General features: G+C 45.5%; 1 protein-coding gene and 3 non-coding genes across 4 annotated transcripts; 3 read left to right on the top strand and 1 right to left on the bottom strand.

Annotated features, from left to right (window-relative positions):
* Positions 1-1,319: 1,319 nt before the first annotated feature.
* LOC128364833 (golgin subfamily A member 6-like protein 2) lies at positions 1,320-15,287 on the bottom strand. Its single transcript, XM_053325454.1, has 6 exons — positions 14,924-15,287; positions 12,273-12,387; positions 11,946-12,192; positions 5,819-5,922; positions 2,598-2,749; positions 1,320-1,414 (listed from the first exon to the last, which is right to left on the bottom strand). Exons 1-6 carry the CDS (start codon positions 15,285-15,287, stop codon positions 1,410-1,412), a joined length of 987 nt encoding a protein of 328 aa, XP_053181429.1. The 3' UTR covers positions 1,320-1,409.
* trnac-gca (transfer RNA cysteine (anticodon GCA)) lies at positions 2,857-2,928 on the top strand. Its single transcript has one exon. It is a non-coding gene; the product is annotated as a tRNA-Cys (tRNA).
* Positions 4,180-4,253, top strand: trnac-gca (transfer RNA cysteine (anticodon GCA)). The gene has a single exon. It is a non-coding gene; the product is annotated as a tRNA-Cys (tRNA).
* On the top strand, positions 8,398-8,469 carry trnac-gca (transfer RNA cysteine (anticodon GCA)). Its single transcript has one exon. It is a non-coding gene; the product is annotated as a tRNA-Cys (tRNA).
* Positions 15,288-15,794: the final 507 nt, after the last annotated feature.

Here is a 15,794-nt window from a genome sequence, read left to right as displayed (position 1 = left end):
TTTCCAGTTTAAAACACAGGACACCAGTCACAGCTGAGCTCTGTTGTTCTTTTTTTTTACTGGATGACTTTAACACACACATTTAACCCTTAAACAAACACAAAGGGAGAGCAGGTTTGTTTGTTCTCTCTACACATACCTAGTGAATGAACCCAGTGAATGATTGACTCATGTTTCATAACTCAAACAGTAAAAGGATCAACGCTGCCCCCTGGTGGCCGAACCATTGAACTTCCACCTGTTGAGAGTCTTCTGGCTGCTGCTGCTGTTGGACCGAGCTGCGTCCGTCCTCGATGCTTTGGCTCTGCGGTTCCACCTGGGACACGGTACGAGTCCGAGGTCGGCAGGACTGTATCTGGCCAACAGGAACGCAGGAATCTCTGCTCTGTGAAGTCGAGACGGGACGATGATGAGAACGAGCGAACAAATCAGCTGTTCACAACATCTTCTACTAGTTGAGAGAGGACCTACTACTCTACTGAAGTTTGGAAGATTGGAAGGAAGGAAGGAAGGGAGGAATGAAGGAAGGAAGGACAATGGAAGGAAGGAAGGAAGGACAGATGGATGGAAGGAAGGAAGGAAGAAAGGAAGGACAGATGGAAAGAAGGAAGGAAGGAAGGAAGGACAGATGGATGGAAGGAAGGGCAGATGGAAGGAAGGAAGGAAGGACAGATGGAAGGAAGGAAGGAAGGACAGATGAAAGGAATGAAGGACAGGTGGAAGGAAGGAAGGAAGGACAGATGGAAGGAAGGAAGGAAGGAAGGAAGGACAGAAGGAAGGAAGGAAGGAAGGAAGAACAGATGGAAGGAAGGAAGGATTGAAGGAAGGACAGATGGAAGGAAAGAAGGAAGGAAGGAAGGAAGGAAGGAGGGAAGGAAGGAAGGACAGATGGAAGGAAAGAAGGAAGGAAGGAAGGACAGATGGAAAGAAGGAAGGACAGATGGAAGGAAGGAAGGATTGAAGGGAAGGACAGATGGAAGGAAAAAAGGAAGGAATGAAGGAAGGACAGATGGAAGGAAGGAAGGACAGATGGAAGGAAGGAAGGAAGGACAGATGGAAGGAAGGAAGGAAGAACAGATGGAAGGAAGGACAGATGGAAGGAAGGAAGGAAGGAAGGAAGGACAGAATACAATCTGCCAATAAGCGTCTGGTCTGATGCAGCTGCTCGGAGGAAACAGCTGCAGTGCGTTCTGGGATTTTGCGAAACAGGAAGTGAGCAGAGTTCGCACCAGTGTTGACACGTAACCAACACTACGAGACTCCAGTACCTCGCTGGTCCTTGTCCTCCGTCGCTTTCCTCCTCCTCCTCCTCCTCCTCTGAGTCATCGAGGGCGGAGCCTGATCCCCGAGGAACGAAGCTCTCCAAGATCTCCAGCAGCCTCTGCATCTCCCACTCAGTCACGGTCTTCTCAGCCTCCAAGAAAGAAGAAATCACAGCGGAAACAAGCCGTCACCATGACGATGAAATATGATTTTTTAAGTTAATGTGACGGATGTGTTGAGCAACAGTCGAGTATTTACACATCCGACAGACACGGAGCATGTGAGAGAGGAAAGAAGGACAGAAGGAAGGAAGGAAGGACAGATGGAAGGAAGTAAGGAAGGAAGGAAGGAAGGAAGGTAAGGTAAAGAAAAGGAAGGACAGATGGATGCAAGGAAGAAAGGGGGGGGGGAGTAAGGAAGGAAGTAAGGGAAGACAGCAAGGAAAGATGGAAGGAAGGAAGGACAGATGGAAGGAAGGAAAGAAGGACAGATGGAAGGAAGGAAGGAAGGAAGGAAGGAAGGAAGGAAGGAAGAAAGGACAGATGGATGGAAAGAAGAAAGGGAGGGAGGGAGGGAGAGAGGGAGGAAGGAAGGAAGGAAGGAAGGAAGAAAGGAAGAAAGGACAGATGGACGGAAGGAAGAAGGGGAGGAAGGAATGAAGGAAGGAAGGATGGACAGGTATATATACATATATAGTGTGATATATCTAGTAGTATTTATTTTCACCCTCCTGTTGTCAAGGAAGGGAGGGAGTAAAAAGGAAGGAAAGGAGGAAGGAAGGAAGGAAAGAAGGAAGGAAGGAAGGACAGATGGATGGAAGGAAGAAAGGGAGGAAGGAAGGAAGGAAGGAGGAAAGGACAGATGGATGGAATAAAGAAAGGGAGGGAGGAAGGGAGGAAAGAGAGGATGGAAGAAAGGACAGATGGAAGGAAGGAAGGAAGGAAGGACAGATGGAAGGAAGGAAAGAAAGAAGGACAGATGGAAGGAAGGAAGGAAGGAAAGACAGAAGGAAGGAAAGAGAGGACAGAAGAAATGACAGATGGAAGGAAGGAAGGAAAGAAGGAAGGAAGGAAGAAAGGAAGGAAGGACAGATGGAAGAAAGGAAGGAAGAAAGGACAGATGGATGGAAGGAAGAAAGGGAGGAAGGAAGGAAGGAAAGAGAGGACAGAAGAAATGACAGATGGAAGGAAGGAAGGAAGGAAGGAAGGAGACCCCTGACTTAAAAACTCGTGTGTGAGAGCAGCAGTGGAAAATACATCATCGTTCATTAATCGTAATCTTGGTCGGGGGGTTTAGACCCTCTTGGGGGGGGGGGGGGGGGGGTGTTTTCTTACCGTGAGGACTCGTCTGAGAATAATGGCGGCTCCCTGCGTGACGGCCTCCAGCTGCTTCCTCCTGCTCCTCTCCTGCTGAAGCTCCGCCCCCAGCTGACCCCGCCCTGGCTCCGTTCTGACGGCTCTGTTTGGACACGGAGCTCAGCCGCTGTCTGCAAACACAACAGAAGGGGAAGGGGAGGGGGAGGGGGAGGGGGGGAGGGGATTGGTCAGACAGAAAAGGTGGGGGTGTGGGGGGGTATGGGTCAGACAGGAAGAGGGGGGTATAGCTCAGCGGTAGAGCATTTGACTGCAGATCAAGAGGTCTCCGGTTCAAGTCCGGATGCCCCCTGACTCACATTTATATAAACTACAGCGAGGACAGAAAGGTTTGACTTCCTGTTGACACATTAGACCAGCTGATGAGTGTTTGAGCATCTACACCAACAGATGGTCTACATGATGAGCATTTTAACAGGAAATACATTTAAAATAAAAAGGAAGGAAGGAAGGAAGGAAGGAAAAGAAGACAAGAAGGAAGGAACGAAAAAAGACAAAAGGGAAGGAAGGAAGGAAGGAAGGACAGATGGAAGGAAGGTAAAGAAGACAAGAAGGAAGGAAGGAAGGAAGGAAGGAAGGAAGGAAGGAAGGAAGGAAAGAAGGACAGAAGTAAGGAAGGAAGGAAGGAAGGTAAAGAATACAAGAAGGAAGGAAAGACAGAAGGAAGGAAGGAAGGAAAGAAGGACAGAAGTAAGGAAGGAAGGACAGAAGGAAGGAAGGAAGGACAGAAGGAAGGATGGTAAAGAAGGACAGAAGGAAGGAAGGAAGGAAGGAAAAAAGACAAAAGAGAAGGAAGGAAGGAAGGAAGGAAAGAAGGGAGGTAAAGAAGACAAGAAGGAAGGAAGGAAGGAAGGAAGGAAGGAAGAAAGGAAGGAAAGAAGGAAGGAAGGAAGGAAGGTAAAGAAGACAAGAAGGAAGGAAGGAAAGAAGGAAAAGAAGGAAGGAAGGAAGGAAGGAAGGAAGGAAAAAAGGAAGGAAAGAAGGAAGGAAGGACAGATGGAAGGAAGGTAAAGAAGACAAGAAGAAAGGAAGGAAAGAAGGACAGAAGTAAGGAAAGAAGGACAGAAGGACAGACGTAAGTAAGGAAGGAAGGAAGGAAGGAAGGTAAAGAAGACAAGAAGGAAGGAAAGACAGAAGTAAGGAAAGAAGGAAAGAAGTAAGTAAGGAAGGAAGGAAGGAAGGTAAAGAATACAAGAAGGAAGGAAAGACCGAAGGAAGGAAGGACAGAAGGAAGGACAGAAGGAAGGAAGGAAGGAAGGAAGGACAGAAGGAAGGAAGGAAGGAAAAGAAGGAAGGATGGTAAAGAAGACAAGAGGGAAGGAAGGAAGGAAGGAAGGAAGGAAGGAAGGAAGGAAGGAAGGAAAAAAAAGAAGACAGGAAGGAACAGCTAAATCCGATTCTATGCAGATGACATTTCTCTCACAGTCTGAGGGCAGCTTTAGGAGGAAGGGGGTATAGACAGGAAGTGTGGGGGGGGTATGAGTCAGGACAGGAAGGGGGTATAGACAGAAGTGGGGGGGGGGGGGTATGAGTCATACAGGAAGGGGGTTATAGCTCAGCGGTAGAGCATTTTGACTGCAGATCAAGAGGTCTCCGGTTCAAGTCCGGATGCCCCCTGACTCACATTTATATAAACTACAGCGAGGACAGAAAGGTTTGACTTCCTGTTGACACATTAGACCAGCTGATGGTGAGAAGAGTGTTTGAGCATCTACACCAACAGATGGTCTACATGAGCATTTTAACAGGAAATACATTTAAAATAAAAAGGGAGGAAGGAAGGAAGGAAGGAAGGAAGGAAGGAAGGATGGATGGTAAAGAAGACAAGAAGGAGGAAAGGAAGGAAGGAAGGAAGGAAAAGAAAAAAAGAAGGAAGGAAGGAAGGAAGGAAGGAAAAAAAGACAAAAGAGAAGGAAGGAAGGAAGGACAGATGGAAGGACAGATGGAAGGAAGGTAAAGAAGACAAAAGTAAAAGGAAGGAAGGAAGGAAGGAAGGTAAAGAAGACAAGAAGGAAGGAAGGAAGAAAGGAAGGAAAGAAGGAAGGAAGGACAGATGGAAGGAAGGTAAAGAATACAAGAAGGAAGGAAAGACAGAAGGAAGGAAGGAAGGAAAGAAGGACAGAAGTAAGGAAGGAAGGAAGGAAGAAAGGAAGGAAAGAAGGAAGGAAGGACAGAAGGACAGAAGGAAGGAAGGAAGGTAAAGAATACAAGAAGGAAGGAAAGACAGAAGGAAGGAAGGACATAAGGAAGGAAGGACAGAAGGAAGGAAGGAAGGACAGAAGGAAGGATGGTAAAGAAGGACAGAAGGAAGGAAGGAAGGACAGAAGGAAGGAAAAGAAGGAAGGAAGGAAGGAAGAAAAAAAGACAAAAGAGAAGGAAGGAAGGAAGGAAGGAAAGAAGGGAGGTAAAGAAGACAAGAAGGAAGGAAGGAAGGAAGAAAGGAAGGAAAGAAGGAAGGAAGGACAGATGGAAGGAAGGTAAAGAAGACAAGAAGGAAGGAAGGAAGGTAAAGAAGACAAGAAGGAAGGAAGGAAAGAAGGAAGGAAGGATGGTAAAGAAGACAGGAAAGAAGGAAGGAAGGAAGGAAGGAAGGTAAAGAATACAAGAAGGAAGACAAGAAGGAAGGAAGGAAGGACAGATGGAAGGATGGGATGGTAAAGAAGACAAGAAGGAGGGAAGGAAGGAAGGAAGGAAGGACAGAAGGAAGGATGGTAAAGAAGACAAGAAGGAGGGAAGGAAGGAAGGAAGGAAGGAAGGAAGGAAGGAAGGAAGGAAGGAAGGGAGGTAAAGAAGGCAAGAAGGAAGGAAGGACAGATGGATGGAAGGAAGGAAGAAAGGAAGTTAAAGAATATAAGAAGGAAGGAAGGAAAAGAAGACAAGAAGGAAGGAAGGAAGGAAGGAAGGAAGGAAGGAAAAGAAGACAAGAAGGAAGGACAGAAGGAAGGAAGGTAAAGGAGACTAGAAGGAAGGAAGGACATGAAGTAAAATTAAATAATAGAAAAGGTTTATTAAAAAATAGAGTTAATAAAACTAGATTTCTAAAAAAGAAAGAGAGCTTCTGAATAAATGTGCATCTTAGTTTAATAAAAGCTGGAATAAAATCTTAAACCTGCATCTTTTAAATCTTTTTAACTTAATAAAATCTAATAAAACCTTCTTTTCTTTTCTTTTCTTTTTTCTACCTGAGCGTCTTCATGTTGATGCTCTGCTGGAGCTCCTGGACGACCCTGCAGTCGCTCTGCTCCGCCTTCAGCTGCCGACACTTTACCTTCAGCTGCTCCAACTCCTACACACACCACACAGGATTTACTCTTTATTCATTTTATTATTTATTCATTTTATTATTTATTCTATTTTATTTTATTTTGAAATGCCGACATCATTTATCTCCAGCGGAGGAAGAGGAACGCTGCTCACACCTGAAATCTCTCACAGGTACAGTAAAGACTAAAATAGTAATAAAAGAATAAAACAGAGGTTATGTGTAGAAATATATATCACTAGAAAACTGAATTTAAACCATTTATATTCACATTTTTTATTATTATTATTGAAATAATTGTATTAAAAAACTTAATATTACTCAAAAAAATATGAATTTGTATTGTTTAACTATGAATGAGAGCTGAAGGGGGAAGTTTATATATACGAGTTGAAGCTTAAGTGAGGATTAAATTCAGTTACTAAGCAACTGAATTTAATCATTATATCACATTCAGTTTAAAGTTTATTGTAATTAAATCCCAAATGAAGAAAATCAGTTTTAAATGATGCTCATCAAATCAAAGCAATTACTCTTATTATTATTATTACTTATTCAAGTTGAGCAATTTATATTATTCAAATTATTTAAATTACAGAGATTTAAATTCAGTTTCTAATGACACAAGTTTCCCTCCTCTGGTAATAAAGAGGAATTCAGTCAACGCTTCATTTTCCTGCAACACTTGAACGCCTCACTGCACAGAAAGACTCTACATATTAAAGAAAGAAAGAAAACGTAGAAAACAAGGAAAACGTTACTTTCATGAGGTTTTTATCACATGTTCGTTTGCACACCTGCTGCAAGCCTAAAAAAAGTCTCACAGCCTTCAGTTAACCCTCCTGTTGTCCTTGAGTCAAGGAAGGGAGGGAGGAAGGAGGGAAGGGAGGGAGGAAGAAGGAAGGAAGGAAAGGAGGGAGGAAGGAAGGAAGGAAGGAAGAAGGAAGGAAAGGAGGGAGGAAGGAGGGAGGGAGGGAGGAAGGAAAGGAGGGAGGAAGGAGGGGAGGAAAGGAGGGAGAAAGAAGAAAGGAGGGAGGAAAGAAAGAGAGAAGGAGGGAATTAAGGAAAGGAGGGAAGGAAAGGAGGGAAGAAGGAAGGAAAGGAGGGAGGAAAGAGAGAAGAAGGAAAGGAAGGAAAGGAGGAAAGAAAGAGAGAAGAAGGAAAGGAAGGAAAGGAGGGAAGGAGGAAGGAAGGAAGGAAGAAGGAAGGAAAGGAGGGAGGAAAGAGAGAAGGAGGAAAGGAAGGAAAGGAGGGAAGGAGGAAGGAAAGAAGGAAGGAAGGTAGGAGGAGCAATTTATATTATTCAAATTATTTAAATTACAGAGATTCAAATTCAGTTTCTAATGACACATATTTCAGTAATAAGTAAAAGTTTCCCTTTTTCCTGCAACACTTGAACGCCTCACTACACAGAAAGACTCTAGATATTAAAGAAAGACTATCTCTGCATATGAATTTAGCTTCTAACTAACACAGCTGCTCATTTTTAGAGGGAAACGTTGCTTCCATGAGGCTTTTATCACATGTTCGTTTGCACACCTGCTGCAAGCCTAAAAAAAGTCTCACAGCCTTCAGCTAACCTAAATATCCCGCAGATAAGCTCAGGCAGCTGAATGTAAAGCAGAAAAACTTTATCTGAACTCAACTTGACCTAAATCCGATTCACAGAGTCACCATGACGATGAAATATGATTTTTAAGTTCATGTGACGGATGTGTTGAGCAACAGACGAGTATTTATCAGGGCTGTCAGCGTTAACGCGTTAATCGCGATTAGATTAATGCAATCCATAACGCGTAAATTTTTTTAATCGCATTTTAATGTTGCAAGCCTTTTTGTCCCTTCTACTCCCCCGTAGACGGCTCCTCTAGCTGTAGCGCTATGCTTTGAAGTGGCCTCCTGCAGTAAACCTACCGCGCTGATGGAAAGTAAGAGAGCTACTGGACTTTTGAACGGCTTGTTTAACTTTAAAACACTTCCAGACGCTTCAGTTGACAAGTCAAAAGTAAAATGCAACCTGTGTCAAACGGAGTTTAACTACCACCGGAGTACGTGGAGTTTGAGTTAGCACCTCCACGCTAAACACCCAGGTGCAGCCAAGCCAGCCTCAGCTCCACCAAAGGACCATTTTGGAGTGTGGGAGTCGCAGCAGAGCCGTGATTGATTCCCAGTTAAGACACTCTGGTAAGAAATGCTTTACATTATGGGCTTAAAACTGCCTTCAAATGGAAAATAACAGGATTTTAAACACGCAATTCAAAACGCGATTAATCACGATTAACTATGGAAAGTCAGTGATTAATCTCGATTAAAAAAATTAATCGTTTGACAACCCTAGTATTTACACATCTGACAGACACGGAGCTGTGAGAGAGGAAAGATGGACAGAAAGAAGGAAGGAAGGAAGGACAGAAGGAAGGAAGGAAGGAAGGACGGCAGCTTTAAGAGGAAGGGGGTATAGACAGGAAGGGTGGGGGGGGGGTATGAGTCAGACAGGAAGGGGGTATAGCTCAGTGGTAGAGCATTTGACTGCAGATCAAGAGGTCTCCGGTTCAAATCCGGATGCCCCCTGACTGAACTTCATGTTACTTTATAAAAGACAGTTTCACCATGAGGACTGAGTGGTGATGTCTTTCTATCTTCTAGGTTATAACTTCAACTCTCTCGTAAATATAAAAACAAAAGGTTTCTGAAGTCTCAAGATAGATATAGATTCTTTAGATAGGATTCTAATTATTTACCACCAATAGATTTAATTAAAGTCTGTGTAAAGTAAGAATAAATATGTGTTCTGAGTTTGACATATCACAGAAAAGTGTGTTGTTAACCACCCTGCCAAATTTGAATGATTAAAAAAAAAAAATGGCCAAATATATGAAATTAGGCTTCAAAGTTGTGTAAAAATCAGCCTCTTTCTCTGCTCCCAAACGCTGAAGCCCCGCCCCCTACCAAGTGTCACCTGTCAATCAAAGTCACCACCTCTACCAGAAACATGGACGCTACGTCTGAGAGCTTTCTGCCGCTAGCCCAGCTGCTAGCTTGGCGGCTGACTCAGCTGCTAGCTTAGCTGCTAGCTCGGCAGCTAACTTGGCTGCTAGCTCAGCTAACTGTAGACTGTAGTAGTGGTAGTGTTAGATGTAGTAACAATAACTGGCCACTAAGCAGGTTAACCACTGAGGAGAGCGGACTTGGGGTCTTATACAGTAGGGGACGGTCCAAAATGAGCGAGTGAGAAACAGTTTAAGGCTCCGTCTGCATAGTTATCAGCCTTTTCACATGTTTTCTGGAACCATTTTCCAACATGTATAATATGTTTAGAAGTAAATCAATGAATCGACTTTACACAGTCTTTAAAACTGCAAAAATAAAGTAACATTAAGCTAAAGTTCGTATTCGGTCGGTTGTTAAATCAATTATGTTGTTAAATCAATATATAAACAATTCTTAACAGGAAGTGCTGCAATAGAAATGCTTTCATAGAGTTTGTAACATCAGCTCAACACTGGCCACGTTGGTCCACAAGGAGAAAATCTTTTATTATTTATTTTATTTAAGATTTATTTGACAGGAGCAGACAGCACACATCAGTCAACGCTCTAGTTCACAGTTAGTCATCTGTAGTCTTCGGGCCGATCGACAACTTAGCCAAGAACAATAAAAAAAAGAAGAGGAAAGAGAGAAAGAAATAATATTAAAATAAACATTACATTATGAACTATAAATATCACATCAGTAATACAAACTGTGAGTAAAAGCATTGTCCGCAATAGAGGCTGACGGTGATGTAACGGGTCAATGATGTTTTATTGTGTCCATGTGGTTTAGTTTAAATTTAAAGGGTTAAAATGTGAAAATAAACGTATGAATAACTTGCACACATCCTTTTTTGTGGACCCAGCATCAAATTTCTGCTTTTAATCCATTTAGAGAGAATATATTAGAGGATTATGGTAAAAATGTCTAAGTGGTGTAACCATAAAAACTTTGTACCAAATAATTCAACTTGCTTAACCCTCCTGTTGTCCTCAAGTCAAGGAAGGGAGGGAGGAAGGAAGAGAGGAAAGGAAAGGAAAGAATGAAGGGAGGAAGGAAGGTAGGAGGGAGGGAGAGAGGAAGGGAGGAAAGGAAAGAAGGAAGGAAGGTAGGAGGGAGAAAAGAGGGAAGGAAAGAAGGGATGAAGGAAGGGAGGAAGGAACGGGGGAAGGTGGGGGAGAGGAAAGAAAGAGGAAGGGAGGAAAGAAAAGGAGGAAGGGAGGAAGGAGGGAAGGAAGGAAAGAGAGAGGAAGGGGGAAGGAAAGGAAGGAAGGAGGGAAGGAAAGAAGGAAGGCAGGAAAGGAAAGAAGGAAGGGAGGAAGGGATGAAAAAAGAAAGAAGGAAAGAAGGAGGGAGGAAGGAAGGACAGAAGGAAGAAAGGAAGGAAGGAAAGAAAGAGAGAAGGAAAGGAATGAACGAAGGAAGGAAGGAGGGAAGGAAGAAAGCGGGATGAAGGGAGGAAAGAAGGAACAGTCAAAACAGACGGGGTCAATTTGACCCGGAGGACGACACAAAGGTTAAAAACAGTAAATAGTCAATAAAACACCATATCAACTAGTTTGGCATGATCTTCCATCCTTCCTTCCTTCCTTCCTTCCTTCCTTCCTTCCTACCTAACACCATATCAACTAGTTTGGCATGATCTTACATTATAACGTTTATATTAAATAAAGCTAATGGAATACTATTGTTCTAAATATTACATTTCATCTGGGTAACCATGGAGACCAGGAAACATGTACAGTCATTATTAGTATAAGTCCACTTAAATACTCTGTAGGTGGATAAAATATTTAATATCTATCATTCTTTTGTGGTTACACCATTTGACATTTTCAGGAGCATTCAGTCTTACTTTTGGTAAAAAAATGGTGCAAATGTCATTTCACATGATATAAAACCAACAAAAATACTAAATGTACATTTTAACAAACCCGATGCTGCTTTTATATCTAGTTTTTAACATATTTTTGAATTTCTAATCTTGCCAACTCTTATTTGTCACCGACCCAAACACAGAAAGTTAAGATTCACTTATCACTGAATACTTTTTCACTATTATCTCTAAAGCACGATGAGTTCAGGTCCTGTCTGAAAACACAGCGCTGGGAGGTTATAACTCAGTGGTGGAGCACTCGACTGCATATCCAGAAGTTAGACGTCTGCCATTTCTCGACAAACATCGTCAACTATCTTCAAATTCAACATCTGATGAATCTGACCAGCAATAATAGGCTTCTTCTGGCCTAAAGGGGCGGCAATGGCTCAGGAGGTAGAGCTATCATCCACCGATTGGAAGATGGGCGGTTCAATTCCCGGCTCCTCCAGTCCAGGAGCTCTGGTCCTCTGAAATGAGGCCAACGCGGAAGTAACTTAGAACTGCATTCTTGCATTCTATCAAAAGGCCACCAGGGGGCGACCGTCTCTATACAAGTCAATGGAGAATTCACCAACTTCTCACTTGATTTCTAACCTCAGTAAACGTTTTCAAAATGTGTTTATGGTCTCAATCGCTAGTTTAAAGCCTTCTTCAATGCAGTATGATGTTCATTTGGGACATTTTGGCCTCCCTGATTTTATATGTGACGATAAAGCAGGGTATGCATTAGGGCGTGGCTACGTCCTGATTGACAGGTTGATTGACCAATGTCCTCGAGATCCAGCCCTCGCAACCATAGCAACCTCCCCGCTCCGCCAATGGCCCCGTCTCATGCCCATATAGGCAGAATCTGTGTTTTAATTTTTCCCAGCATGCACCTGAAATTTTCAAGATGGCGCTGCCCAGATTCGAAACTATTGGTTTCCGAGCAGCAGTCCACAAACCAATGGGTGACGTCACGGATGTTACGTCCCTTTCTTTTATACAGTCTATGACTTAACCCCAAATTGCTCCCCTTGCTGTGCCAACGGTGTATGAATGGTGAATGAGATGTAATGTAAAGCGCTTTGAGTGCTCAGAAAGACTAGAAAATCACCATATATAAGTACAGTAACATCACCGTGCATCGTCTCACCTTCTTGCACCTGAGGCTCTCCTGCGCCACCAGGTCCAGGTGCGTCTTCACGTGGTCCATCTCGAGGTAGAGCTCCTTGTCTCGGCTCTGCAGGGCCTCTTTCTCGGTCCACAGCGCCGTGTTCTCCGACAGCAGGAACTCCAGCTGCTCCATCTTCCTGCCGTGCTGATCTCGCTCCTTCTGCAGAACCTCCAAAATCGTCTCCTGGAGGAAAATCTCTGCGTTTTTCTGCATCTCCACCATAATGCTGTCGTTGAAGGTAAGAGGGTATAAATTATCTTGTAGACATGATGCTGAATGTCAGATAAACTCTGTCCTGGTTTTTACTTCGCTCTCTCAGACGCTGCGTCCGCCTTCAGGTGTTTCATGGCAGCTTCATGTTGCTCCTTCAGAAACTCTATGTCTGACATCAGCTGCTCCTTCTCCACCTGAAAGGTTAAATCTGAGAGATGGAGAGAGGAGAGGAGAGGAGAGGAGAGGAGAGGAGAGGAGAGGAGAGGAAGAGTGGAGATGAGAGGAGGGGAGGGGAGAGGAAGGGAAGAGAGGAGAGGAAGGGAGAGGAGGAGAGGAGATGAGAGGAGGGGAGGGGAGAGGAAGGGAGAGGAGAGGACAAGAGAGGAGAGGAGAGGATAGGAGAGGAGAGGAGAGATGAGAGGAAGGGAGAGGAAGGGAGAGGAAGGGAGAGGACAGGAGAGGGACAGGAGAGGAGGGGAGAGGAGGGGAGAGAACAGGAGAGGAGAGGAGAGAAGAGGAGAGGAGAGGAAGAGAGAGGAAGGGAGAGGAGAGGAGAGGAGAGGAGAGGAGAGGAAGAGAGAGGAGAGGAGAGGAAGAGAGAGGAAGGGAGAGGAACGGAGGGGAGAGGAGAGGAGATGAGAGGAGGGGAGGGGAGAAGAAGGGAGAGGAGAGGACAGGAAGGGAGGAGAGGAGAGCAAACAAGGAGAGGAGACAAGGAAAGGATAGAGGAGAAAACCAGGAAAAAAGAGGGGACGAAGAGAGGAGACAAGGAAAGGAAAGAAAACAAGAAGAGGAGAGAAAACAAAGAGAGGAGAGAAGGAAAGGATATGATAAGAGAGGAGACAAGGAAAGGAAAGGAAACAAGGAGAGGAGGAGGTTAGGAGAGGAGAGGAGAGGAGAGGAGATGAGAGGAGGGGAGGGGAGAGGAAGGGAAGAGAGGGGAGAGGAAGGGAGGAGAGGAGAAGAAGGGAGAGGAGAGGACAGGAAGAGAGGAGAGGAGAGCAAACAAGGAGAGGAGACAAGGAAAGGATAGAGGAGGAAACCAGGAAAAAAGAGGGGACGAAGAGAGGAGACAAGGAAAGGAAAGAAAACAAGAAGAGGAGAGAAAACAAAGAGAGGAGAGAAGGAAAGGATATGATAAGAGAGGTGACAAGGACAGGAAAGGAAACAAGGAGAGGAGAGGAGACATAACATTCATATTCAACACTGTAAATGTTCCCAGCAACCTTATGACTAAATATCATATAAAGTTCTTCACTGATCATTCATGGTTCTGATGACATCGCCTCTTTGTCTTCAACGCAGGAAATGACACCAGCTACCTAACGTTAGCGTCTCCACTCACCCTGCATCCTCCTCCGTGTGTCTGAACTCACCCTGCATCCTCCTCCGTGTGTGTGTGAACTCACCCTGCATCCTCCACCGTGTGTCTGAACTCACCCTGCATCCTCCTCCGTGTGTGTCTGAACTCACCCTGCATCCTCCTCCGTGTGTGTGTGAACTCACCCTGCATCCTCCTCCGTGTGTGTGTGAACTCACCCTGCATCCTCCTCCGTGTGTGTGTGAACTCACCCTGCATCCTCCACCGTGTGTCTGAACTCACCCTGCATCCTCCACCGTGTGTCTGAACTCACCCTGCATCCTCCACCGTGTGTCTGAACTCACCCTGCATCCTCCTCCGTGTGTGTCTGAACTCACCCTGCATCCTCCTCCGTGTGTGTGTGAACTCACCCTGCATCCTCCTCCGTGTGTCTGAACTCACCCTGCATCCTCCTCCGTGTGTGTGAACTCACCCTGCATCCTCCTCCGTGTGTGTCTGAACTCACCCTGCATCCTCCTCCGTGTGTGTGTGAACTCACCCTGCATCCTCCACCGTGTGTCTGAACTCACCCTGCATCCTCCTCCGTGTGTCTGAACTCACCCTGCATCCTCCTCCGTGTGTGAACTCACCCTGCATCCTCCTCCGTGTGTGAACTCACCCTGCATCCTCCTCCGTGTGTGAACTCACCCTGCATCCTCCTCCGTGTGTGTGAACTCACCCTGCATCCTCCTCCGTGTGTGAACTCACCCTGCATCCTCCTCCGTGTCTGAACTCACCCTGCATCCTCCTCCGTGTGTGTGTGAACTCACCCTGCATCCTCCTACGTGTGTGTGAACTCACCCTGCATCCTCCTCCGTGTCTGAACTCACCCTGCATCCTCCTCCGTGTGTGTGTGTGTGTGTGAACTCACCCTGCATCCTCCTCCGTGTGTGTGTGAACTCACCCTGCATCCTCCTCCGTGTGTGTGTGAACTCACCCTGCATCCTCCTCCGTGTGTGTGAACTCACCCTGCATCCTCCTCCGTGTGTCTGAACTCACCCTGCATCCTCCTCCGTGTGTGTGAACTCACCCTGCATCCTCCTCCGTGTGTGTGAACTCACCCTGCATCCTCCATGTGTCTGAACTCACCCTGCATCCTCCTCCGTGTGTGTGTGAACTCACCCTGCATCCTCCTCCGTGTGTGTGTGAACTCACCCTGCATCCTCCTCCGTGTGTGTCTGAACTCACCCTGCATCCTCCTCCGTGTGTGTGTGAACTCACCCTGCATCCTCCTCCGTGTGTGTGTGAACTCACCCTGCATCCTCCTCCGTGTGTGTGAACTCACCCTGCATCCTCCTCCGTGTGTGTGTGAACTCACCCTGCATCCTCCTCCGTGTGTGTGTGAACTCACCCTGCATCCTCCTCCGTGTGTGTGTGAACTCACCCTGCATCCTCCTCCGTGCGATCAGCTCGTCGATCTGATCCTGAAGCTGCTGCATCAGCCGGCCGTGCTCCATCTTCAGCGCCTGTCTGTCCTGCTCGGCGACCCTCTGCTCGCTCTCCAGCCGCTCCAGCGCCTCCTCCAACGCCTTCTGCTTGGCCGCCTCCGAGTGCTTCATGCTCTCGATGATGTCTTTCTTGTCCCTCTCCAGCTTGTCGTACTGACCGAGGAGACTGTCGCACTGTTTCTCCAGGTCGTTACTTTTAAGCTGACATCTGCAGGAGGATGAAGAGGGACGATCAGTGTTTAAAATAACATGATACCTGCACCGACTGTCTGATGCTTTTCTAAAGATGGTTTCTGTCATTTTATCTAGTTCTTATCTCACTGATGTTTGGCCTAATTTTTTCCAATAAGTTGCTTTTAATTAGTTATTTGATTATTTATAAAAGAAGGGATTGATATCTTGACAACCACTCTCAAACATTCATCAGACTCTGGCTCCAAATGATGGCACACCGGGGGAAAAAGAAATAGTTGTTTTTTTATATTTTTGGGACAGGTCACTAATGGCGCTTTTCCACTACAAAGTTCCAGCACTACTCGGCCCGACTCGACTCGACACGTTTCCAGGAACGACCTTTTCCATTACTAAGAAGTACCTACTCAACGTGGGCGGGGTCGTCATAGCAACGGCTCAGTGAAACTTTTTATACGCGACACAAACACATAAACAATGGAGGACATGGAGGCGATGGTGTACTTGCTGCTGTATGTGTCTTTCTGTCACATACAAAGCAAGAGAAGAGAAACCGAATCGCTGTTAAGCTGTTGATGGCAATTAAAAATGGCGGGTTTGATTCTTGTGTGGGAC

The sequence above is a fragment of the Scomber japonicus genome, chromosome 9, assembly GCF_027409825.1.
Source record: "Scomber japonicus isolate fScoJap1 chromosome 9, fScoJap1.pri, whole genome shotgun sequence".
In the NCBI taxonomy this organism is placed as follows: Eukaryota; Metazoa; Chordata; class Actinopteri; order Scombriformes; family Scombridae; genus Scomber; species Scomber japonicus.
This window is presented reverse-complemented; position numbering and strand designations above follow the sequence as displayed.